The 26,431-nt window shown below is 39.7% G+C and overlaps 1 protein-coding gene across 3 annotated transcripts in view; it reads right to left on the reverse strand.

Annotated features, from left to right (window-relative positions):
• Positions 1 to 26,431, reverse strand: part of EPS8 (epidermal growth factor receptor pathway substrate 8) — a 183,128-nt gene that overhangs the window by 44,152 nt on the left and 112,545 nt on the right. For 2 of the 3 annotated variants that reach the window (XM_055118331.1, XM_055118332.1), the window contains 7 exons: positions 25,396 to 25,472; positions 11,723 to 11,773; positions 10,227 to 10,294; positions 8,750 to 8,911; positions 6,238 to 6,387; positions 3,264 to 3,346; positions 2,659 to 2,780 (listed from right to left, as the gene is read on the reverse strand). In XM_055118331.1, the coding sequence (XP_054974306.1) occupies positions 2,659 to 2,780; positions 3,264 to 3,346; positions 6,238 to 6,387; positions 8,750 to 8,911; positions 10,227 to 10,294; positions 11,723 to 11,773; positions 25,396 to 25,472 (713 nt within the window). The remainder of the gene's footprint in view (positions 1 to 2,658; positions 2,781 to 3,263; positions 3,347 to 6,237; positions 6,388 to 8,749; positions 8,912 to 10,226; positions 10,295 to 11,722; positions 11,774 to 25,395; positions 25,473 to 26,431) is intronic. The other variant, XM_055118333.1, reaches the window with a different exon arrangement.

Consider the following 26,431-nt stretch of genomic DNA (forward strand, 5'->3'; position numbering starts at 1 on the left):
GATGTCTTATCCTTCCTCATAAATCCATATTGTACTTCTCAACTTGAAAGACAATAACTTTGATCTCTCAAAGTAAAAATCATGTCCTCTCACCAAAACTGTAACAACAAGCATAGCCTAAGCTCATGAAAACAAGAAACTATTCACAACAGCCAGAATCTGAAAACAACCCGAGTGTCCGAGAACAAATGACTAGATAAAGAAACGATACATCTACATAACAGAACACTATGCAGCCAATAGGAAAAATGAAATAATGAAATTTGCTTATAAATGGATGGACATGGAGAGAATCATGCTGAGTGAAATGATTCAGACAGAATGACTGCACTCATTTGTGGGATATTAAAAAAAATAGTATGAGACTAATACCCAAGGACCCAAGGAAAGTAGAGAAAAGGGCCAGGAGAACTGGTCCATGGCTAGAAGTTTGCCACAAGTCAGGGGTGGCGCAGCAGTTAAAATAGATAAGGGATCACTATGACAATGATAGTTGGGAATGATAACTCTGGACAATAACTGAGTGTTAAAAATAGGTAACCTTTTAGTACCTATATTGGAAAGCATAATGCCCAAAAGGGGGGGAGAAGAGAGAGAGAGGAGAGAGGAGAGAGAGAGAGAGAGAGAGAGAGAGAGAGAGAGAGAGAGAGAGAGAGAGAGAGAGAGAGAGAGAGAGAGAGAGAGAGAGAGAGAGAGAGAGAGAGAGAGAGAGAGAGGAGCTTACCTTAGTCTGGAAGTTCAGGACAGAGGGAGAGAAACTGGGGACATTGGTGGTGGGAAATGTACACTGGTGAATGGATGAGTGTTGGCACACTGTATGACTGAAACCCAATTATTAAGGATTTTACAACTATGTATCTCACCATGACTCAACTAAAAAATAAGTATTTTTTTAAGAAAGAAAACATATTAGCTTTGAATTAGTTTGTAAGCACAAGATTTTATACACGAAATGGATCAACAGACACTTGACTCCTAAAGCCAAGAACTGTCATAAAATAATACTTCTGAAAAATGGATGACTCTTAGATTTATTTCATCATCCATTCGGTAGCAGGGCTTGCATGTAAACCCCTGAAAACACCATAAAGAGTATAAGAAATCGGGGCAGAGAGACAGTACAGGGGCTGGGGAACCTTCCTAGCATGCAGCCATTCCGTTTAGACCCCTCAGCACCGCCAGGAGTGAGCACAGAGACAGGAGTAAGCTCTGAACAGTCAGGTGGGGCTCAAAACTCTGTCTGTCTCTCATGCACACACACACACACACATACACACACACACTTACACACACACATACGGGATATAAATCAAATAGAAGACAATTCAGAAACCCAAATGAATTCCATTTGGCAGAAATGAGAGCCACTATAAATGCTGCTCCCTTCCTGGGCTTGCTGCTCATACAAATATTTTGTTTTCAGCTCCCAAGCACCGGAACTGATATATCCACTTCCCAGAAAGAGAGTAAAGCCCAGAGCAGCATCTGGGCCCCAACTGGCAGGAAAGGACCCAATCTTTCTCTGGAGCTCAACAGGCAACTCATGAGACTCAAAGGAAAGGAGTGTCAACTTATCCTGGCAAACAAGTTCTATTGTTTAACACACTGCAAGATATCTTGTGGGCAGTGGGGGTGTGCTGGAGAGACAGTACAGCAGGTAGGGCACAACAGGTAGGGCACTTGCCTTCCCCAGCAACCTAGATGGTCCCCCGAGCACTTTCCAGAGTGATTCCTGAGTCAGGAGTAACCCCTGAGCATTCCCAGGTGTGGTCCAAAAACAAAATAAAGAAAAAGGATGGGGAAGTTGTCTCACTAAACTAGGAGGCAAACATCAGGCTCTAGCCCTCAGCAAACTTGCTGGGTCAATAGATAAACCTTAAGATGAAAAGACTAAACCAATCCCACTTGAAGCTATTTTCCAGCTATAAAAAATGGAAAAAAAGAAGTTCAGATTCCATAACATTTTAAATCATTGATTAAAAAAAAATGATTTGGGGACCAATCCCAGAAGTTCTACTAGCAGAGCTAACCCCTGAGGTGTTGACAGGCACGGGAGGGTCATGCAGTTTTGGGAGTGGAACCCAGGACCATGCTCATTGAAGATATATGTTCTGCCCTGAACCACATTCGTGGCCTTTATAACATTCTTACAAGTAAAACGTTACTGTAGGTCTATTCTAGGATTACTTTTAGAAACAAATATAAGGCTCACGGTATACATTTAGGTGCTATCTGAACAGTTGACTGGATGGAGATTATTCTAAACTTTGTCCACCACCACCTTCCTATTTCTCTGGGAGCCTTTCTATGGAGTCCCAACCAAGTTGGCTAAAAGTGGCCAGTAGTAAAATAACAACAAGAAGAATCTGAATTCTGATCTGAAAACGCAAAAAGTCAAATAGTTTCCTGTTTGGTGTATAATATATTTTACTTCTATCACTTTGACTGCCATGAAAGACTCTAACGCATCTTAGTTCAACGGCTGAAACCCCCCACTAGTAATCTTCACAGTGGCCTCACTTCCTTTCATGTGTGGTTGAATTGTTTTAAGCTAACCTGAAGCGTCAGCTCTATAATCAGCATCATATTTGGGAGGTAAGAACAAGGTGACAGCCCAGCGGTAATGCTGAGTATGGATCCATTTGTAGAAATACTCACAGTCCCCCTGGTCAGATGCCCACGCAGACCAGGCGGCCACCCGGCTTCTGACATCCACGGGGGGCAGCGGGGCGGGAGCTCTTGGTGGAGGTGGAATCCCAGGATCGGCTTTGGAAATCATCCTGAAACAGGAGAAAACAAGTGGAATGTTTGCCCTTTCTGTCTATGACACACATGTTCTCTCAACTTTATTCTTCAACTTGGAGAAGAACAATGGTGTCCCCGGGAGGTGGCCAAAATATCTGCCTTCGTGAGAGTAAGGCTAAGAGTCTTCTCGTGGGGGGGGGGGGGGGCTCTGTCTGCGCTGCTGACCCCAGCACCGCAGAGGTGGGATCTTCCCTGCAGACAAGCATGTCCAAGCACTATGTCGGAAGTGCGCGACCCCAGCAAGCATCAAGAGCAGTATGAGCACCACTACTAAGAAGGGCAACTTCCGGTGGGCGGATGAGCAGGCCCCAACAGCAAAGGGGTGTGATCCCAAACCTTTCAAAGAAGACAAAACATCACCACCCCAAACACACACACACACACACACTTACACACTTACACACACACACACTCACACACACACACACATTCAATTTAATACCATTCACAAGTTTTACCTCAGGGCCTCGGGCCGCCTCTTCTGTTTCCCTCCTTTGCTGTCACTGATGGCGCTCTCAATATCGTCACTGATCAGGTTTGCCTGCAGTGAAAGACACATTATTGGAGAGGTCAGATTTCTTTTGGTCCAGACACACAGGTTAACACAGGAAAGGGGAACATGTTTCCATGTGAATCATGAAATTTCTGTTGGCAGCGGAAAGGGAGTGTAGAGGGGCCATGGTGTGCCCACCTGAGCCAATCTCCAGGCCCAGAATCTGTGAGGTGCTGGATATCAAATTGGTTTTAATTTTTTTGGAGGGGCTGGGGCACACCCAAGATGCTCATACTTACTCCTCACTCAGAGCCCAGGGGACCATATGTAATGCCAGGGATCAAATCAGATCAGTCAAGTTCAAGGCACAAATGCCTTAACCCCTGCACTGTATTTTCAACCTGCAAGTGTTTTATTATTTTTTTTTTAAACTTGCTTTCAAAACATGACTCCATTTTTTGATGGTCAACTTTGAAATGACAGGATTTTAAAACTGGAAGAGGTCGAAATGATTTATTCAATTGAGGATACTCAAGTTTAAAAAAAAGCTATCTAGGTGCAAGAACAAAGAGAGAAGGAATTTGCATGTGCTGAAAGCATAATCACATGCTGAAAATATAAGTGCCTGATAAGAAGTGAAAGAGAAGTACACTCATTCACGGAGAGAAGAACACCTTCCCTTCCTCAGGCTCAGGATCCAAAGTGCACCAGGAACCTACAGGAGCAAATCCACCAGCTGTGGCAGATACGTCTGCTATGCTTAGGGGACGAATGCTAACTGAGTCACACCCTTTCCAGCAATATCTTAGTCACATCAGATAAAGATTAATTTCCTTCAAACAATACATTGCCAGAACTTTCCTAACAAGAACATTTGATTCTGTTTTCTTGAGAACCAGTGTAACATTAGCAAGTTAAGTTCATCTCTGTTTGGTATTGAGGCCTGAGATGAGAGGTATTTATAGCTCAAGGTGATGGCGTGTAAAACTCGTGCGAGGATGTGTTCATCTACTTTGGGGATTGCTTGTTCTCTCTCTAATTGTGTATGCGTTTCTCAAATATACACATGCATAGTCTTTTTTGCCACAAGCACAGACCACCATAAATTTTATAGTTTTAAAGGAAGGTCATCTAATCCGTTCTTTAATAATTAATGAAACAAAGGGTGATGTATATGATGGAGTGGCTGGCCAAGGGGAATGCCAATGCCTCCCAGGGCAGCCTAATTCCACTAGAAAATTCTAGTTCAGGACATTACCAAGATCATGTCAGAAACTTTATGCCATAAGTTGACGATGCAGGAAACCCTGACAGAGGGGCTATCTTATTTCTAAAAAGAATTTTACTAGGATTGGGTAGAACACTTTGTAAAGTTCCAAATTCAAAAATAATGTTGCCGTATGATCTATACAAAAGATACCATATCCTATTTCACTGCATTTTATTTTCAACAGGGCAAGAATAGAAATGTCTTCCAAAATGGAGTAAGATGTCAATGTGGAAACACATGTAAAAGCATCATGGTGCTTTACATTTCAGTTGAGTAATCACCAGCCCTATCATAAAAAGCAAAATGGAAACTTATCCTTGAAATGGAAATTTGAAAACTACTCAGCAAGATAGCTCTTATGTTTCCGGGCGAGGGGTGGTGGTGGTGCAGTGTACTAAGAAAAATACTAGATTTGAAAGTTTTAGCTTAGTCTTCTATTTTAAATATGGCTTAATTATAGTTTGTTTTCAAAGTAAAATATTCACTTTGATACTTTCAATTTAATAGAACTAACCTCCCTAAAATATTAATATTTTTAATGATTTTTTGGTTAGTTTTTGGTTTTTTTGTGGACCACACTCTGTGGGACTCAGGAATTACTTCTGGCTCTATGTTCAGGGGTTACTCCTAATGGGTTATAGTGGAATATATGCCATGTTGGGGTTCAAACCCAGATTAGTTTTTGCAAGGCAAAGGCCCTACCCACTGTGCTATCTCTCTAGCACCCAGTATATTCTATGACTTTCAAAAGGCACTGTGTAAAAATCTGCAGAGCCTCACATCTACAAATTAAAAATGCCGCAATCTTTCCTACTTAGATTTTTAGAAAGTCATCATGATACAAATATTACAGAGAAAGTTGTAAGATACTGTCTGTAGTTAATCTCAGTTCATTTATTATAGGTTAATGTCAAGGGCATACAGATAATATCAAATTATACTTTAGATAATTACCCAGAAATTCTTTAAGATAAAAACTGTCTATATTTTTTACAATATCTCAGTGACAAATCCTAGCTATGGCAATGAACCATTCAACAACACAAATTGATTCTCCTTTTCAAGAAATCAATTCATCCAATAAAGATATTTAAAGTTGAAGATAACGCCTAATGTCCATAGAGCATGGCAAATTATAATCATTTGAAAATTACAGTGTTCTTTGAAAACAAATCTTTAGAATACAGCCTGTTATTACTGGCGACTATATTCAGCTATTTTCACATATTGCTTGGGGATTACAAATCTTGAGTAATTATTCCACTCACATAATTACTGAACTTTAAATCTATATAAAAATGTCTAAATGATTCACTGTAATAACCCATGCCATGTGACAAGTGAAGAATAAGATAAGAAAGCTTCATTATTTATTGTTCACAAAGCGTGGTTTTGAAGAATCAATTTTTAATTACTAGTCCAATGTACTACTCAATAAGAATATATTAGCTACTTTTTTAATTATTAGGAATATACAACATTTTATACTCTGCGATCTGCTCTCTACTAGATTTAGAAACCTCCTGGAAGATACCAAGGGAATCCTTTTCTTACAAACTTGTAATAAATTAAAAATCTAGCACCTATGAGCTTACCATGACCAAGGTAGCTGATTCAGAGCTACTGGGCATCTGCTTAAAAGAAATTCAAATACACTCTTTGTTTTTACCTTAATCTCATCACACTGGAAAAGATGAAGGTCTGGTTTGTTCTGAGTTGCCTCTTTGCACACCAGAGCAAGAATGGAATCATAGTTACAAGACTGCATCACGGGCTGGCAGTGCTGAATTGTGCTTAAAGGAAAATTCTCCAGTTCATTCTACAAAGTTAAAAAAAATTGCTTAATTTTATTGCATATATAAAATCTACTCTACAAACAACTATGGGCATTCTACACATCCTTTTTACATGTGCAAATAACACTAGTACATACCAGCAGTCGAGAAACCAGACCAGAACAATAGAGGCTGGAAGAAAGGATGACAAAAATGGAAACACAAGCAGAGGGAGTAGATACACGCTTAACCAGCATGTTAAATATTGGATTTATGTTAATGATTTCTCCAGAATCTGCAGCAAAAAGGATTTTTGTTTTTCTTTTGGTTTGGGGGCTATACCCAGCTGTGCTCAGGGTTTGCTCTTGACTCTGCGTTACGGGAGCACTCCTGGCAAGACTTGGGGGACCATAGGAGGTGCCACGTATTCAACCTGGGTCAGCTGCATGCCAATCAAGTACCCGGTCCACAGGACTACCACTCCAGTCCGAGAGAACTTTGTTAAGACCAAAAGAAGTAAAGTAGACCATCTTACATGTTATTTGTTTCTTTGGTTATTTAGCATCCGAACAATGCAAAGTCACATTCTTAGTTTCTAACCTTTAATGATCATGAATATCAAGGTAAGAATAGCAAATCATTTGTCTATTTCTTCAGTGACTATCTCAGATGAAGAAATTTATTTATAGGTGGGATTTAGGCAAAAATGTCAAAACAGCAAAGTCAGAAGGATCTCACTAAAAACATTACTCAAAATGATTAAGGTATTTGGTAATGTAATAGTAAATGTTCTCCAACCTAGAGTTACACAAATAAAAAATACTGACAGAAAGTACTAATTTCTTGGGAACCAACAATGGCAGCAAGACACAAGTGCCATGCAAATAGAATGTGGTTTCTAAGTCAGATCAGAGAAACACATTTTATATCTTTGTAAAAGTAAAATAAACAATGTTTCCTTTCTATAATTACTTGAAACTATGATGACTGGACTTTACTTGGTGGTTCTTTTACCAAGTCCAAGAAAAAAGGGGCAAATTTCTACTCCTACTAGAATACTCTAATGACCACATTTATTTTCTTTTACCAAGCTGCTTCAATGCTTATTAGATTTTGACACTTAGAAAAGTTCTCCTTTAGGAAAGTTCGCTGAACTTTTCATCTCACCTGCTGGTTGCTACATCAAGAAAAGAACCTCCTTTTACACATTTTTATACATAGGCATTTCCAATTTAATTTTAAAAACCAAATTATAGATGTACTGTCACTGTCATCCCATGGCTCATCGATTTGTTCGGGCAGTCTTGTTACTGTTTTTGGCATATCCAATATGCCACAGGTAGCTTGCCAGGCTCTGCCGTGTGGGCGCGATACTCTCGGTAGCTTGCAGGGCTCTCCGAAAGGGGATTATAGATGTACAAATAAAATAATTTTGATTCCCCATTCTAATTTATTGCTACCCAATGCCATCTCTCACTGCTGGCAATTAAGACTTGACCTTTTGAGTTAATTTACATGCTCAATAAAAAGTATTACTAAGATATTTGGTAGGCAAGTTTCATCTTAAATGATTGCTAATGCTAGGAGCATCCAGTTCCGTGAGTGCCTGCCGACCTTCATAAACATTAAAAATTACATTCTGGCCATCTGCAGGAGCTCTACAACTCTAGCTCACAAGGACCTGCTGGTCAAAGATGTGTTCACTTGTCCATTAGTATGTTTGTGAGTATTTACCACTAAATGTCATGGCAAATTGAAAATTTCCAGGTCAAAAACAAGCTACACTGTCTTAGTTTGGTTAGGATCTCAGTTTTAAATAATAAATCTTTTTTGTCCTGATTTGTTCAAAACTGCTATTTTAGTAATATTTTTAAATAGGCACAAAGAATGCTGAATTCAGAATAGCTTTCAATGAATTTGTTTTCCTGTATGATGAGTGGCTTCCATTCTGTTTGTTGTTATTAATGATGTTTTCTATTCTCATTAAGAGTCATGAAGCAAAATTATTTCTACTTATTAAAAAAAAAAGAAACTCCTGTGGGTTGGAAAGATTAACAAAGACACACACACACATAAACTTGATCTCAATTCATTCATTAACTGGGTTATGGTTTAGCCAAGTGAATCATAAAGGGAAACACCCCAAAGATGCCTCATTGTAGCATTATGTAGTTTTTCCTACTTCTCATCATTTATGATTTAAAAATTAGTATGAACCATCATCTCTACATTGAAAAAGTAATTTTGCATGCATGATGTACTTACAGTATAATTTACAGATTTCTTCTAAGTCAATGACATTTTATTTTGTTATTTTTCACCCATTTCCAAACAGTCTAACTTAAAACACACAGTATATTTGTGGAACTTTCTTTAAAACATAATAGTATAAATGGATGAACTTGCCTTTGATTCTAAGTCAATCAGGCTCACGGATCTGTCATCTACTTGAAGAATCATATCTTGAGTCCACACTTTGCCCTTGGCATCAAGCAATTTCAGCTTCCTTATTCCATCATCAACAGTTATCATGGCATCTTTCCGGTCCAGAACAAAGGTAGTCAAATGCTTATGGTTGGAAGAAAGAAAAAGTATTTATAATGTGTATAATCTCACAGATGCATTTTTTCAAAAGAAAGCAAAATTAATTGAGATCAGCTAGCAAAGAGACGAGAGCAAGACACAAAATATGCTAAAAGCTAGGGTTATCTAACTAACATAAAGTCAGTAGGCTTTTGTTGAGCATAAGACTTCCCTTTAATAATAAATGTTTAATACTAAGACATGTTCGACAGTATAGGTGTGACATAAAACAGGCTCTAAACAGCTTAGCTCCCCTTTCACTGGATTGCATGTTGGTTACTTAAATGTTGAAGAACTGCAGAGAATCTATAAGGAGCTTGAAAACTAGACAAGAGTAACAGCCAGTCCAGTCTACAGCAATTGTCAAAATCTTTGCTCTACCACAACCACTCTCTGAAACAGAATGTTTTACATTTATTTTTCCTAGGGCTGTACCCAGCAGTGCCCGTGAGGTGGGTCCAGGGTCCTTTGGGATAAACTATTCAGATCCCGGAGTTTCGTAGTCAGGCCCAGTGACGCAGATAGCATGGCCCCACGGAGCAACAATCTGCAGGGCTCGGGCTTCATTCAGGGCCAGGTATGGAACTCAGGGCCTTGAGCTACAGCCTGGCCCCACACTGTTTACTATTAACTATGCACACTGACAACAAGGAGAAAACTGAAAATAAGAAAAAATTTTAAAAATTAATTTCCCTACTATAGTATTTTCTACAATAAGCAAAGGTCACTCAATAGATTACAAATAAGAGAAAATGTCTGGGGGAGAAAAAATAACATGTTCCAACAGAACTAGTGATGACTTTAAACTGAAACTAAACCACTCACGGAAACTGTAGTAGGCAATTTCAAACCGATTCTACAGTATGAAAGTAAAGGCTTTTGTCCTATTTTCCCTGTAAAGCTGATAGTCATAGATGAATGGCTATCAGTTTAATTTATTGTCTTGAAAACCGACTTAACAAGATAATTTTATATGTAGTGTCTGAGTTTTGCAAGACTCAAAGAGAAAAAGATCAACAGTCTATCTTAGGAACAAAATAAAAGTCATGATTTTTACTTTGTTCCAAGGTTCACTCTATTTTTTTTCTTTTTAAGCAAGATAGATTTTATTAAACAAAATTCAGAAAGACGTGAGTGGGAGAGAAGGAAAGGAGTATGTGCTCAGAGAGAACACAGCTTGAAAGAGCGAGCAAGCAAGCAGAGACCTGGGGAATAAGCATATGAGATATGGATTCAAGGGAGAGTAGAGGTCAAGAGAAAAAGTCTCCCCTGAATTTTAGCAAGTATCGAGGCACCTTACCTCAACACGGTATTGGGATATATCTGACACACTGCTGACACTGTCCCGTGCATAGTTCTTCCTTTGTTCTGAAAGAGAACATTTTCAAGCGATTATTGACCTTCTAGTAGACTCAACCTCTTATCAGCATCTATTGTCCATCTTGGAAGCTAGCCTACTTCACGCATAAATACTGTAGCCGACAAGTCCCCATTAGATGGTGTTTCTGAAAATGTCCTAGCATTCGAGCTTAAAAGTCACCATCAGAAAACTTAAATTTTATATAAGGACAATCTGACCCAATACAAAATTTTCAGAATTCTTGTTATCAAGAATATTAAGTTTAAAAGAAAAGAAGTTGTTTCACCCAAAACTTTTATGAATTAGGAGTCTACTGGTCAGTTAAAAAATATAACACACACACACACACACACACACACAAGTTGGCTTGTACACTCTGGCTGTTAAAGAATGTAAGAGCACACACTGTCAGATACTACATTATTAAAACAGAGAATATAAGGAGCAGCTCACAACATACAACTTTAGAGAATGTTGAAGAAGATTAAAAACATGATTCAATCATAGTGGTTGCCTTTAAGCCTTAATAATTTTCACACATCTACAAAACATACAAATGCAATCGTCAGAATTGAAAAGTATACATTATTAGGGAAGAAGAGGGAAAGTTAGGGAGAAAGCTAACACACCAAACTACTACCCAAAAAATAAGCCTTTGTTTCTTTTATTTAATGCTGCAAAATCAAAATAAAATATGTCATAGAGGCAATATTTTATATTTGTTACTTTTTAAGCAAGTAACATGTTTATAAGTTTAATGTTGCCCCATTTCTTCTAAAGCAGAACGCTATGAAGAAAAAGGACTCTATGTGTGAAGCAAAAGCTTTTTTTATTCTCACTTTGGGTCTATCACAAAGTAGGAAATCAAATGTTTTGAAGTCTGATTTATTTTGGGGCCATACTGTACTCAGTGAAATCAGGCCTGCTGCACACAAGGCAAGCACTCTACTTGCTATACTGGAGTTCCAGCCCTGAGAAACTAATTTTAAAAGTACTCCTCTACTGCACTGAAATCTACCCTCTCTTCTTTTTCTTTCCTTTCATTTTCTCTTTTCATCCTTCTTTCCTTCCTTCCCTTCCTTTCTCTTTCTCCTTTCCTCTATCTTCCTTTCTCTCACACACATCCTGCAGTTTTTCTTCTAATCATTTTTCTCCAAACATAAATATATTCCTTTCAGTGTCTCTGAAACTTTTAGATCTTTGCTTAACAGCATACACATATACAGGCTCAGGTTGTGAACACTTAGAATTCCTTCAAACTTGGATAAACTTTTGGTTTGTTACACCTATAGAAGTAACAATTTCATTACTATTTACTTTAAAACATAAACATAGGCATATGCCTCATATGGCTCTGATATTCAAATATATTTTATTTTTGCTTTTGCAGCATTAAAATAATATAAACAAGCACTATAAAATTTAGTATGTGCTACCTTTCTTTTTTTGTTTGGATGATGACCTGAAGAAGTATGATCCATCTGGTCCTATCAAAATGTGATCAAAAAACAATGATCTGCTTTGAGCTCAAATTTTCTATTCCAACATGACAAAACATAAACCTTCATTTACATTACTGTAGTCTATGTATTTAAAAGTCAACAACCAGAATTTTTTAAAAACAGGTCTGGGTTAATCAGTGCAAGAAATTAACAAGGAAATAACTGTTGTGAAAACATTTATAACATTTGAGACATAACTCTGGAACACTGGTGAGAAGGCACTTTTAAAAAACATCACTGTTTCAGAATCACCGTTAGTGACATTCTCACTTGCTCTCCGCGGCAGGCTCTGAAGATGAGAGTAGCTCTGCTTCCTGTGCTCTCACCTAAGGACAGCAAAGGACGGTGGTAACCGGTAGGACAGAACCAGCTGTGGCTTGGTACCCGGGAAACATGTACATGGCTGTTCTTTCAGATAACAGACTGGCAAACACGGGCAAGGTCAAGAACACTGTGTTTTTTAATTCTTATGAAGTCCTAAGAACTTGATCCTGAAATTTACTAACAGGGTCTCTAGCCCACAGAAGTCTACTTTACGGAAATACAGAAGCACTGATAATTTTATAGTCAATACTGTGATGTCAACCAATTATTATGACTGCCTCTGATGCCATTTCTAATATTCGAGCCTGAAAATCCATTCTAAGAATCCGTTTTAAGAGAGGCAGAACAGAGGGGGAGACACTTGCTTTGCATGTGGCTGATCCAATTTCGATTCCTGACACCACATAGGGTTCCCTGAGCATCACCAGGCATGATCCCTGAGCACAGAGCCAGGAGTAAGCTTCAAACACAGCCAATTCTCACCTCCACCCCCTCCTGCTCCCAACCAACTAACAACAAAGTATTCCTAAGCTAGTTTCTCACTTGTGTTACACAATAGATCAGATATAAATTGTTGCTGGAAGTTAGCTTTTAGAGATCCTAAAGTCAATAAATATCATAAAATGGATTATAAATTAGCAGCTCCTGATTTATATTGGCAAAAAGGAGTTAGTATTAACATTTTAATGGAAAATTTTGGGAAAAGGACCCCAAAGGCAATCAGAGTATATTTCTCTTAGCATAGTGGGTAGGGCATTTGCCTTGCACACGGCTAACCCGGGTTGGATTCCTCCATCCCTCTCACAGAGCCTGGCAAGCTACCGAGAGTATCCTGCTGGCACGGCAGAGCCTGGCAAGCTACCTGTGGCGTATTAATATGCCAAAAACAGTAACAACAAGTCTCACAATGGAGACGTTACTGGTGCCCACTTGAGTAAATCGATGAACAATGGGACAACAGTGCTACGACAGTGCTATAGTACCATGAGAATCACATAAAAGCTTCTAGCACAATTATCAGCATTGATAATTATGCTCCTATAATGATGAAAAATATCACCAAAGTCTTTGAAACAGTAAAAAAACAAAAACTAAACTAAATAAATCCTCAAGATAAAGCCTCTAACAATATTTAACACTTTTTAAAACAAGTTTTCAACTCTGCCTGCATTTGTGAATTAATTTTTAAAAATTACTCCTTGGTTCCACCCCTAGATTCTAGTTAAGTGTTCTAGGGTAAGCCAGCACTGGATCTATGGCATTCCCCAGGAAATTCTAATATGTAATTAAGGTGAAAAACCACCACACTAGCATTTGTATGAATGTTGACTCATCTACTATACATTATTTCTTTAATGAAAATACACATAATCTTTTCTCTTTCCAAATTAAGAATGTAAACCATAGATAAATAGTATTTTGAATAAATCTGGTAGTAGAGTATGGGTTTTTAGTAATATTCAATTCACAAGTGAATAGTCTGTATCAAGCTCTGAATGTATCAGAGCTGGGAATAAACTTCACTTGATTGTACTACTGTGAGTTTTCAAGAGAAAGCGTAGTGCGCGCATGGGACCCGAGCATTTGGTGGCCAAGAGCCATTCACCTGGCTGGCCCACGGATGGACAAAGGACTGGGGGAATGAAGAAACAGGCCCAAAGGCTTGTTGGTAGTCAGTTTATTTCTCTCTCCTCAGTGTAGCCGATCTCTCCCTTTGCAGCTAAACAGTATTGGTAGTTTTGGTCATAATCCCAGTTCCCTCATCCTAGTCTCATAGACGTCAAAGGTCCTCTACCCCTCTTATCCCTTACAGCACAGTTATAGAGAAATCATGAAGGGTGGGGGCTCACATAGGTGGGGTTGAACATTGTCATAACAACAAACAGAAGTAAAATCATTCCTTCAGGGGAAGTTCTAGGGGATTAACTCAAGGACAAAAATCTCATCTGAGGGTTTGGCACTCCAGATTACTAGGAGATCCACTCAAAGGTGGGATTCCATCCAGGATGTATTGCTTTACCCTTTCCTCAACTAGTAATCCATTTAAACCATCATAGTAAATTCACATCTTAGAATATTTCTAGTCATTTCATATGAACACAGTGAGAGATATATTAAGCTTAAAGGTCGGCTCTCCTGGGAACATCTCGCCATATTTCCCAGACTACAGTCCTCAGACCAGGTTACTCTTTCCTAACCCCAATAGGCTCCTTATTCAGTTACTTCTATGTGAGTGATGACAGAATTTGTCCATGATCATGCTCTTATTATAATTATGACACTTAGCTTGTTCTCTTTCGATGCCAGGGTAGCTTACAGCTTGCCCTGGGCCCATCCAGTCCCTTCATTGGGACCCTGCTTTTGAGGATGTTAGGAAGTAGAGACAACTGAAGTTTACGTCAAGTAAACATGGTGGTGTCCAGGAGTAAATATTACTTAGAGTCAATTGACTCCCATCTTACAAAGCATAGCATCAACTGTCTTCCTGAATCTATACAAAAAGGACATTGCAATAAGTCATGCAAAGGACATAAAGGAAAGAGAAAGGCAATATAGGATTACTAGTACTTGATGGAACTGGCTGAGCCTCAGGGGCACTGTTGTGGGAGTAACTAAATAAACGTAAGCTCCCTGAAGGAGGAGCAAGGACAACCCAATGTTATCCAACATATTACTACTGATTGCTTTGCATTACCCTACCTAACAGGCTCAATTTCATGGACCAGGAAAAAAAATATCCAAAAGACATGGGATTAGATTTATTCAATAGCCAAAAATAAAAATTTCTTATGAAACAGTTGAGAATTGTTGAGAGGCATTCATTTTCAGATCTAAAGGTCTTTAAGTGATTAGAATATATCTAAGTAGGTTCAATAATTGGTTTAAGCATTCCAGTGTGGTGGGGGGAGGGGTGTTTGGTAGTAGAAGATAAGTCAGTGTTTAAGCATATAGGAAAAACCACTGTAGCTCACCCCAAATTTTGCTGTGAACCTAAAACTGCTCTAAAAGTGACAATATTAATCAAGAACTTTATATATCATTTAACTATTCAATTACTAAGTTCACTGCTATAAGCACTTAGTTTCAGTATCTAAACTTAATACTTTTTGTCTGTTATTATTTATGTAAATTAATAAGATTTAGGATCTCCAAGCCTGCTTGGATCTGGAGTAAGCCTCCTCCACCCAGATCCTCAGTTTTCCAGTAGCTTGGCAGTCACACCCACAAACTCCCCTCCCCACCCCACAAACTATATAATCTCATCAACGGCCAAGATCCAGAGACTATAAAACAAAGTTCCTGGAAGAGAGGAACACAATTTTTCCTGGAGTGCGCAGCCACATTGTCAGCCGCTCGACTTCTTTTCCTTTTTTTTTTCCCTCCACATGGCAGAGCCTAGCAAGCTACCTGTAACGCCAAAAACAGTAACAACAATGTGCTCTTCATGTTCCTGGAGCAAGCAGATGCCATTGGGCTACAGTAGCACAAGACAAGGACAAATGAAGATGCTACTGGTACCACTCAAGCAAATCAATTAACAAAGGGATGACAGTGACAGTGACACAGTGAATATGATTTGAAACAACTGATAATCAAAAATTTATTTTCTCTTGGGGCTGGAGAGATAGCACAGTGGGTAGGGCGTTTGCCTTGCAAGCGGCCGACCCGGGTTCAAATCCCAGCATCCCATATGGTCCCCTGAGCACGGCCAGGGGTAATTCCTGAGTGCAGAGCCAGGAGTAACCCCTGTGCATCGCCAGGTGTGACCCAAAAAGCCAAAAAAAAAAAAAAACACAAAAATTTATTTTCTCTTTGAAAACAAATGTTTTGTAGAAAGTAAGGATTTGTCAAGTGAATAGGTAGCATTGCAGTCCTGTCATCCTATTGCTCATCAATTTGCTTGAGCGGGCACCAGTAACATCTACATTGTGAGACTTGTTGTTACTGTTCTTGGCATAACGAATATGCCACAGGTAGCTTGCCAGGCTCTGCCGTGCAGGTGGGATACTCACGGTAGCTTGCCGGGCTTCCGAGAGGGAGGGAGGAATCAAACCCGGGTCAGCTGCATGCAAGGCAAATACTCTACCCGCTGTGCTATCGCTCCAGTCCAAAAAAAAAAAAGAAAAAGGACATAAAAAGCAAGTGCTAAGCATTTCTCCTTAGGGAGGAGAACAATGATCTCAAGCTCATACTACTTTACAATGCAAAAACTTTCAACCACAGAAAAGGAAAATTCCTTCCCATTATTTTCTGTTCATAGTTTCCATGGAGAAGAGGCAGGTAAGTAAATGATTAAGAATCAATGAGTAATAATCACAAGCTCTCATGATCTAGAACAGTGTTCCTTCATTTTTCCTGACCTGGTTCCTTCCTGGGATCCTGTGACCTGAGCTTAGCCCCTAGTCTTTGTCATGGATCCCATTTACATGGGTAACCCTTGGGATATCGTGGGGGGTCTGAGAAGGGCATGTGGTTATGTGACACTGGTTGAGATGTGTTGGTCTAGGCAACTACAGGCAATGGATAATTCAGTATCTGAACCATGATCCTGTTTTAAAAAATCATCGCAGGTCATTTTTGCAAACTTTATTACTTAAAATTTGATTTTAATAGTATGTTTAACAAATCATTAAAATAGCTTAATCCATGATGCAATTACAAGTTTTAAGTTTTTCAGTTAAATTGGGAAAACTGCCAAACTGTCCTTGGAGTCCCAAACTCTGGCAATACTCCTATTAAGCTCAAGTTTGACTTCTCCATTGTCCGATTTCCTGATAATATATTATTACCACAGCCACTTACTTCTTTAGAATTGAAAAAAAAAATTTTTTCTCTACCAAAAAAGATTTCAATTGTTTTCATTCAATTAAAACATTCATTGTAAATAATGAGGACCAAGAAATATCTCCTATGACACTTCAACAAAGAGTGCTTTGCTTTCAATTATGACAAATGAGTTGTTTTAACATTCTCAAACTAGTTTCAAACAAACCTAGTGCAGGAGAGAGAAAGGAAGATATGCATAAAAAAGATACATGGGGAGATATGATTTTTTTAAGTGCTATACTTAGAAATTCTGCCAGGAGAATGTATAGTCAGAGATTATAAAAATATAGAAAAAGTGTGTATATAAAGTCAATTACAGAATTGATGGTCCAGTTGATAGACTATATTCAATATTTACTATTGATTAAGAAAATAGAATCTGAGAAGATAAAACATGCACATACTTTTCTATATATGAATATCATTTTAAAAGTTTGCAGTGAGCTAAAGATATTGAGAGTAACTGTTCATCATATGTATTCAATTTTATTTTGCTTCCCAACAATTACAAACCTCAAATGCTGGTGATGAAAATATACTATTAATTAGCAATTCTAAGAAACGTAAGTCTTTAGAGGTAAGACTAATTTTAAACATCTGACATGGTAAACTGTCATGTTGAAAATTCAGCAATCTTGCATTTAAAGGAAGTTCCTTTTCAGGGAAGCTCAGTTATTCAGAAAACAGCAAAGAATCCACCCTTAAATCAGTCCTCTGTGTGGCTGATGGAGCTGTCACAATGTCTGCATGGAGAAATCTGTACATTTTAATGTACAGGCGCTAAAGAGAGACTCTCAACTCTCTAGACAGAAGACAGAACAGTTTTCTATCTTGTTCTCAGCCCACACATATCTGAAACAGTATGAAATGCTTGAGGCGGGTATGCTAGAAACAGGACAAAGTGACAGTCTAAGGACCCAGTTCTCCGCCCCCCCCCCCCCGCCCGCCAACAAGCAGTCCCCGATGTTCCAAGGGAAGACATTCTGAAAGCGTTGAAATAAAGGTTAAGGAATGCAGCCTTTGAGTCCATCACAGTATATGAGCCACTGTACATTCTCGTGACTACACAAGTCACTTACTGGGGGACAGGGCCATAGTTGGCAGAGGGAATATCTAATATACACACAAGCATCTTCCTAAATAATGGCTTTAAAGGGGACAGGGAGTCAGGTCAAATGGGACAGCACAGACTAACAAGTTATATCCCTGCCTTGGCTCCCAGAACACCAGTGGATGTGACCCCAGTCCCCCACCCAGCACTGTGCTGCATGGTACATGGTTCCTAAAAACAACAACAGCAACAACAACAACAACAAACCAGCACTGTGCTGCATAGTTCCTTAAAAAAACAAAAACAAAAACAAAAAAACCTTAAATTCCAGTGCTTAACACCACATTGGCAGACAGTCGTGGTGGAAAGTATACATATAAAATGTGCAGTCCCCTGATAATGGTAGCCAAATGAGATGCCATTATTACAAGTGAAGAATAAAGAAATTTGTATTTTCCTAAGCTGGACTGTGCTGTCTGTGACTTTACTAGTGCAGTCTGTCACATAATGCTCTAGAACTTTCGGGAATAATTGTGAAGCAATGACAAAGCAGGATTATTAAAACTGCAGCATATTTTCACTGTCTTCCTTGAGTAAGTTAAATGAACACCCATCTACAAGAAGCAGATTTATGTCACAATGATGTAGTTTACAAAAGAGCTACAGGATTTATTTCAGAAATTTCTAGTGCTGTCTGGAACATAATCTTAAATATATCACTGTCATCCTGCTGCTCATCAATTTGCTCGAGCGGGCACCAGAAACGTCTCCACTGTGAGACTTGTTACTGTTTGTGGAACATCGAATATGCCACGGGTAGCTTGTCAGGCTCTTCCTGGGCTCTCCGAGAGGGACAGAGGCTTTGGGGGCAGCCTCTAATCGCCTTTACAGGTGTTCCCAGTCTACCAAATGTAAGCTTCTGGTCCACAGGCATGTTGTAACGATCTGCACAGTGACAAACATGCACCTGCCTGTGTCTCTGGGCAGCACCTGGGACATCTGTGGCCTCAGGTTGATCTCCCTGAGGTTGATGGAGTGTGCCTGGAGGTTGTTGAGCAGCTGGCAGAGCAGGACCCTATCATGGAAGGTCTGTGCCAGGTCAAACATCTGCGTCGAGTCCCAGGTCATCCGGTGGTTGGCTGATAGCACCCCACAGGGGATGAGCCACTGTAAGCACTGCCAACATGGCTCTATGTCCAACGGCACTGTGACTCAGCCCGGCTGGGGCGGGCGACAACACTGTGGCTGCCGCCACAGTTTCTCAGTGTCCCGACAATGTCATTCTGTCCGAATCTTGCAAAACAGCTGACAATGTCCATCAGGAATCACACGTAGAGTTCCAGCAGGGATCACGCGTAGAATTCCACGCCCGATGTGCTGAGCCGCACGTTGTCTAAGACAAGATGGTGAGCTGGGTTCGGGAGAGCGGGAGGGGTGTGGGCGGAGTCGGTGCCATATTGCCTCCAATCAAATATGATGTGGTAATTATGGAAAATGAGTAGGGAGTGTCTTATGATGTGTTGCGTGGCCGCAAAAGCGACCACACAGTTTAGGAATATGTTCACTCATATGTGAAGTTCGGCCTGAGCGTGTGGAAACTGGCCTGGAGCATGGCGGTGCTTGGGTTGTGGAGGTCAGCTGCTGGGGCTGGATCCCTTGAGGCTGGGAGGGCTTTCACCTGCCCCTCTCTTGGGCGCCCTGGGTGAAAACAGCCTGGCGCGAGGTCCAGTGGCATGGTTATGGGGGGCTCATTTTATGCTCCCTTCAGGGAAAGCAGCCATAGGTTCTGCACAGTGGCCTATGAGATTATATGGCCCCTGCAGGAGGTGGCTTATGGGTGTGACCCCTGGGCCACACCCATAAGCCACCTCCTGCCGGCGCCAGATATATAAATACAACATTAATATTAATATTACATATCTAAATATAGAAATATTTAGAATATGTTGTATATAGAAATCTAAATATTGATTTTGAGAGCCTTGAGTGACCTGGGTCCAAGGGCAAAAAAGTGACTCTCCCCCGTTCACTTCCACAATAAGGTTATTATTTCTATTTTCTCAGAGAAATGCACCGCAAAAGTCTTATCATCTCTATTCTAGAGGTAAGGAAACAGGAACCATTAGGCTAAGACATTTGCTAAAAATGGCCAAAGCTCAGTGGAAGTGGAGCAGCTGAGCCACAGAACACCAGCCTCCAAAGCCCAGCCTGCCCTCTCCGCAAAATACTGGGTTACCTGTACGACTTGTGATGCTGTCAGAACTGAAAACTGCGATCATGGAAAAGATAAGAAACATGAAACTCCTGACAGAGTGTGAAAACCACGGTCAGGAACGCAAAACTCAAGCCATGGCTATAGCGTTCGTCCCTCCAAAAGTTCATGTACCACTCAGGGAGGCAAACTAACTCCTGAGAGATGTATTTGACGAGGTTAGTCATGGTGGAAGGAATTTTAAAGATAATGAATGGATTTTAACAAAATTATATTGCAAAGCTTTCCTCTACCAACTTACTAATTGCCACTACTACTGACTTACACTTGTGTAATGATTTCAGGCCAGGAGGCTCAAGTTCCACTAGAATTTGATTATTGCAGAGGTTGTGAATTAAAAACATATTTCTCCATCACTCCTTACAATGAATTTTTATTCATTTTCACAGTTTCTTGGTGGGGAATGTGGAAGGCAGACATACTACCTGTGTTCTCATACAATGTAGTGGGAAGGAAGAGGGGGGACCAGGTACAAAAAACGACTGAAACATTTGCAACTTAAAGGAATTTAAAATCCTCTTACTTCTAAGTCCAGGGATATATGCCAAGTCTTCTTCTTCCCTTTAAATGTTTCTTGATTTCTCCCTCTTCTAGCTCTCTCTCTCTCTCTCTCTCTCTCTCTCTCTCTCTCTCTCTCTCTCTGTCTGTCTTCACTGTTTTCCCAATATGCTATTGATTTCTCTTATCACATTACACCAAATTAATAGCAATGCTTCCTTATAACTGCAATTTTTCATTATGTGGCTTTAAAAAATCACCTCACCTTGGACAGAAGCCTCAACTGCTATATATATATATACACATATATATATGTCTATTATAAGAATGTTACAAGTTGCTGCTAAAGCTGTATTTTCAGTCTTCCGATCTATTATCTTATGAAGCTGCATTTCATAAAAGTGAACACTAAAATTTACAGGTAAGTCTGGCCTTTTACTCATTATTCTTTCCCGAGCTCTCTGAAGACAGCATTTTAGATCCGTAGTGTTTGTGAGATTATTAATCCTTTTCATTAACAAGTCATAGGGCTATTTAAATGTCTCATTTATTTTTATGATTTAGTTCTCTGCTCACTTATTTTCAGCCACACATTTCAAATCCCATTCAAAGCTGCTCTACAGTGACCCCAGTGAATAAAAACTGTTACCTCCATGATTAAAACATTTTCATGGCTGGCCATCCAGGCCAACGATCCCAGCCATCCCCATCATGTTACCGTCTTCTCAATATGTTCCAAGATTATTTCTGCAATTTTAGTTCCCACGGAACATACAGACTTGTGTCTTCCCATAAACACGAGACAGAATGTGGGCACTAATTCACTACATTCAATTAAGTATCTACAGCATATCAATTACACACTAGCCAAATTCTAAGCTAAAAAATCCAGGAGCAAACAAGGCAAGAATGGGCCCCGCGGGGCTGGAGCAATAGCACAGCGGGTAGGGCATTTGCCTTGCACGCGGCCAACCCGGGTTCGAATCCCAGCATCCCATATGGTCCCCTGAGCACTGCCAGGAGTAATTCCTGAGTGTAGAACCAGGAGTAACCCCTGTGCATCGCTGGGTGTGACCCAAAAAGCAAAAAAAAAAAAAAAAAAAAGAATGGGCCCCGCTCTCACAGCTCAGTTTAAAAGGTTTAAAAGGTTTTACAGGTCAAAGATGCAGCTCAGTGGCAGAGCACGTGCCTCACATGTGTGAGGCCCAAGGCTCAATCCCTAGCACCACAAAATAAACACAAATATAAAGGGTTCACGCTCGTGCTCACAGCACTCAGCCTCCAGTGACTAGGAAACATTCCTTACTTTGCAGAGTTCAGCTTCGGGTACATCTTCTGTGAAATTCTTCTTCCTGTCCCCATAACCCATGCAAAACTGCCCACTTGCCCAGAACTTACACATTACCACCCGGTGTATTTAACTCTTGATGAGCAACGGGATGACAGTGACAGCTGATACAGTGATACAACAGCACATTTGCTAACAACCACAACAAAATTGTGCTTAAGCAATGGCTATCTCTTACTCATCTTTGGGATGAGTAAAAGGACATGAAAACAGATTATAAAGACCATGGTTTACTACACAAAGTAGCACTTAATAATTCACTGTCTCAGAATGAAAAGTTGAAAAAAAAAGTATTTGGAAATTTTTTTTTCAATTTTTCAAGTTATTCTCTAGAGTTCCATACTTTCAGGATCCAAATAATATTAACTCTATTCTGAGCACACAGAACTACAAAATAAGGGGCTGGAGCGATAGCACGGTGAGTAGGGCGTTTGCCTTGCATGCAGCCAACCCAGGTTTGATTCCCAGCATCCCATATGGTCCCTGGTGCACCGCTAGGAGTAATTCCTGAGTACAGAGCCAGGAGTAACCCCTGTGCATCGCCGGGTATGACCCAAAAAGCAAAAATAAATAAAAAAATCATTTTTAAAAAACCTACAAAATAAGGATTTGTCAAATATATTCTCTGGACTTATAACTGATAACTACTAGGCCAAGGTAGAATGTCACAAAATGGAACTGTCACAAAATTGAAACAGATTCACAAGCTATTAAAAAATACATATGGTAGAAGGCAACTAAATTTAGGGGGAAATATATTTATATAGATACATATACATAAGCACACAGGCTCAACCTTTAACAATATGTTACTAATCTCTTATAGAAGGGTTTAATGGTTCCTGGGTAAAATACAACAATATTCACATGTGTTCCTCTAAGAAACCTTTTTTGGATCATTTTTAGCAGATTATTCATAACAAGCAATACTAAATACATTATTTCGGTTTTGCTTTGGGGGCAGGGATTGGTATTTGGGATGGGAACAACCGAAATATGGTGGTGGGAAGGTGTAATGGTTGTGGGATTGGTGTTCGAATATTAAATGTAATCAAATATTGTGAACTTTATAAAAATAAAATTATAAAAAATAAATAATAAAAATGACACATGTATGATATAAAATCTACATAATAAATGCATAATTTAAACTTAAAGCTTAACAGCTGTATATAGAGACAGAAATATGTAAAAATTCGAAAACCTTAGAAACATTTTACCATGCTAAATCATAGCATCTAAATAAAATAGAAGTATTCCTAATTTTTAAAATGCTATTGATTCCTAGATAATAAATATAATAATATCATTAACTATAGCAAATGTACAGTATTTTCTGATTTTCAAAAACTGTCCTAAGCCATATACACGTGCTGATTTATGTAACTCTTATATAGACTGTTATATTGTTAAGTATATCTGAGGAACAGTTAAAAGGTAAAGAAATTTGTCTGCAGGGGCCAGAGAGATAGTACAGGATCCGGCTGACCTGGGTTCAATCACTAAAAACCCTCAGCACTGGCGGTTTGGCCCAGAAATCAAACAAACAAACAAAAAATAGGTCTTCCTCAGGAAACCCAGCCAATAAGTGATAGAACTGAGTCAAGAAGCCTAGCTCCCAGAGACTTTGTTTATGTTTGTTTATTATTATTTGGTGTTGGGGGTGCTCAGGGCTTCCTCCTGGTTCTGAGCTCAGAGGTCCCACTTGGCACGGGTTGGCCTTGGAAGGTGCTGGGAACTGTAAAGCAAGGCAAGCACCCTGCCTTTTGTACAAGCTTCCTAGCCCCACCACCTGTCTGAAATCGTAATACCATTCTGAGTTTTTATTGTTGGGCTATAACAAAAGGCCACAGACATCTTACAAATATATACATATATATGTATATATATACATACATATATATATATATATGCCTTCCTATACATACATGCTATATTGCAGGCATCTTCAACTTCTTTTCTTGTGGAGACTTCAATTTTATAATTAATTTCAGTTTGCTTGTTTTGGGGGGGCCACACTTGGTGGTGCTCAGGGCTTACTCCTGGCTCTTCATTCAGAGATCACTCCTGGCAGAGTTCAGGGGACCATAGGTGGTTCCAGAGATCAAACCAAGGTTGGCTGCATGCAAGACACACACCCTAGTACAGTACAACTGCTCCAGCCCTATAATTAATTTTTTTAAGTATTAATTATACATGAGACAGTCTAGAGAAGGCACTGGAATTCAAGGGAACTGGCACAAAGTCCTCATTTTGCACTGCTAAGAGTCTGGAAGCAATCTCAGTCTTACTGTCTCACTACCCAAAGTTCGAGAACTATAAGGAGTTCTTTGAAATGTCAGCCACCACTGACAATGACTTTCAACAAGTAACTGTGTGAGAAATCCCACATCAGGACTGGAGTCAGGTACTGTGTCCTTAGGAAGCACTGCAGTGCATCTCATCTTTAGCTCAAAACGTATGCGAGCAAGCAAAAGTGGCAGCTTTAATAGAATACTTAAAAAAAAAAATCCTTATGTGGCACTAGTTCATTCTTAAGAATATAAGGAAGGCTGCAGAATCTCTTGCCCCCGCGCCAGGCTGTCTTCACCGGGACACCTTGGAGGCGGGCGGGTTGAGTTTCCCTCCCCGCTCCAAGCAGAATCCCTGCAGCCAAAAACCTCCAGAACCCAGCCACAGCCATGCTCAAGGCGACTCTTTACATGCTCAGATGAGCCTCAACCATGAAGGAACCGGCAGATGAACCCAGGTATGTGGGATCCATGGCTGAGATCTCCAAGCCTGCTCAGATCAGAACTGGGCCTCCTCCACCCAGCTCTCCAATTTTCCAGTAGCTTGGCAGACACACCCACAGACTGCCCCCGGCATCATGTAATCTCATCAATGGCCAAGATCCAGAGACTCCTGGATATAGCTCCTGGAAGAGAGGTCCAGTATTTCCTGGACCTCTAGTCCACTGATGTTCCTAAAGTAGCACACATTTGTTTGGTTTTAACATAGTTGCTTGTATTCTCTTGTATACGGGTTTAAATGCCTTCAGAATGAAATACAACAACCTTCACACACTTCCTTCTTACTGTGGTGGGAAGATGCTCACTGGTGGGGTGGGTGTTCAAATATTATCTGTTTGAACTATTATGAACTACTTTATGAAAATAAAATGTATAAAAATTGTTAAAAAGCAAAAAGATGATAAGGAAGGGCCAGATTCAAGTAATGACTCTGTAATACAGTTTGCAAGAAGTAGTTAGAATCAGAATCATGCTGCATCAAATCAACAAACATACCATAAAGGGCCTTTGCACTTGGTTTTGAACTCTGGTCTCTATCCATCTGGGGAAAGGCAGGTGATGATCCGTAGCCACTGCAATAAAAAAAAAAAATGGTCACTGTACAAGGTTAAAGTCCAAGAAAAGAAAAAGCAATAAAAATTCAAAATTACCCATAAAATATCCAGTATACACAATCACATGTTTTAATATAGCACCGTCGCATAGTCATCCCATTGTTCATTGATTTGCTCAAGTGGGCAGCAGTAACGTCTCCATTGTGAGACTTCTTATTACTGTTTTTGGCGTATCGAATACACTACGGGTAGCTTGCCAGGCTCTGCCCTGCAGGTGGGATACTCTCAGTAGCTTACCGGGCTCTCTGAGAGGGACGGAGAAATTAAATCAGGGTTGGCCTCGTGCAAGGCAAACACCCTATCTGCTGTGCTATCGCTCCAAAAATCAATTAGATTTGGCAAAATGAGCCAGAGTATGTGAGCAGCCAAGAAACAATATAAACCACACTGCCCTAGAGAGAATCAGGGCTGGTTCTAAGTCAAAATTCCCTTTCAAAAGCCAAGTCAGACCCAGAGTCAAGAATATTCACCAACATTCACAAATATGCCATACTGAATTGAGTTCTGAGCTGTCACCTGGTTATAAAAAATTCTTAATGGCTCAAGCTACAATGTAACAGTGTTAGCACAAACTTTTAAAAATTACCAAAATAACACTAATTATTCAATTTCACTAGTTTTATTTTAGTAAAATCTAGCCTATTACTAAAGTTATATGACATACAGATTGTATTTGAATTATTTTTTTTCATTTATTGAGCTTTAAAACCCAGAGAACTTGAAACAAAAGTTCTTTAATAGAAAAACTTTATAAACATACAACTCAGTGGGGCGGGGGGCACTAAGAGTTGAACAAGCTCTCGCTGAGTAGCCAGTGGGGAAGATAAGGGAATTGTTTGTTTGGTTTTGGTTGTTGTTGGGCCATACTTGGCTGTCAGGGCTCACTCCTGGCTCTGTTCTCGGGGGTCACTCCAGAC

Source organism: Sorex araneus, chromosome 10, assembly GCF_027595985.1.
Source record: "Sorex araneus isolate mSorAra2 chromosome 10, mSorAra2.pri, whole genome shotgun sequence".
In the NCBI taxonomy this organism is placed as follows: Eukaryota; Metazoa; Chordata; class Mammalia; order Eulipotyphla; family Soricidae; genus Sorex; species Sorex araneus.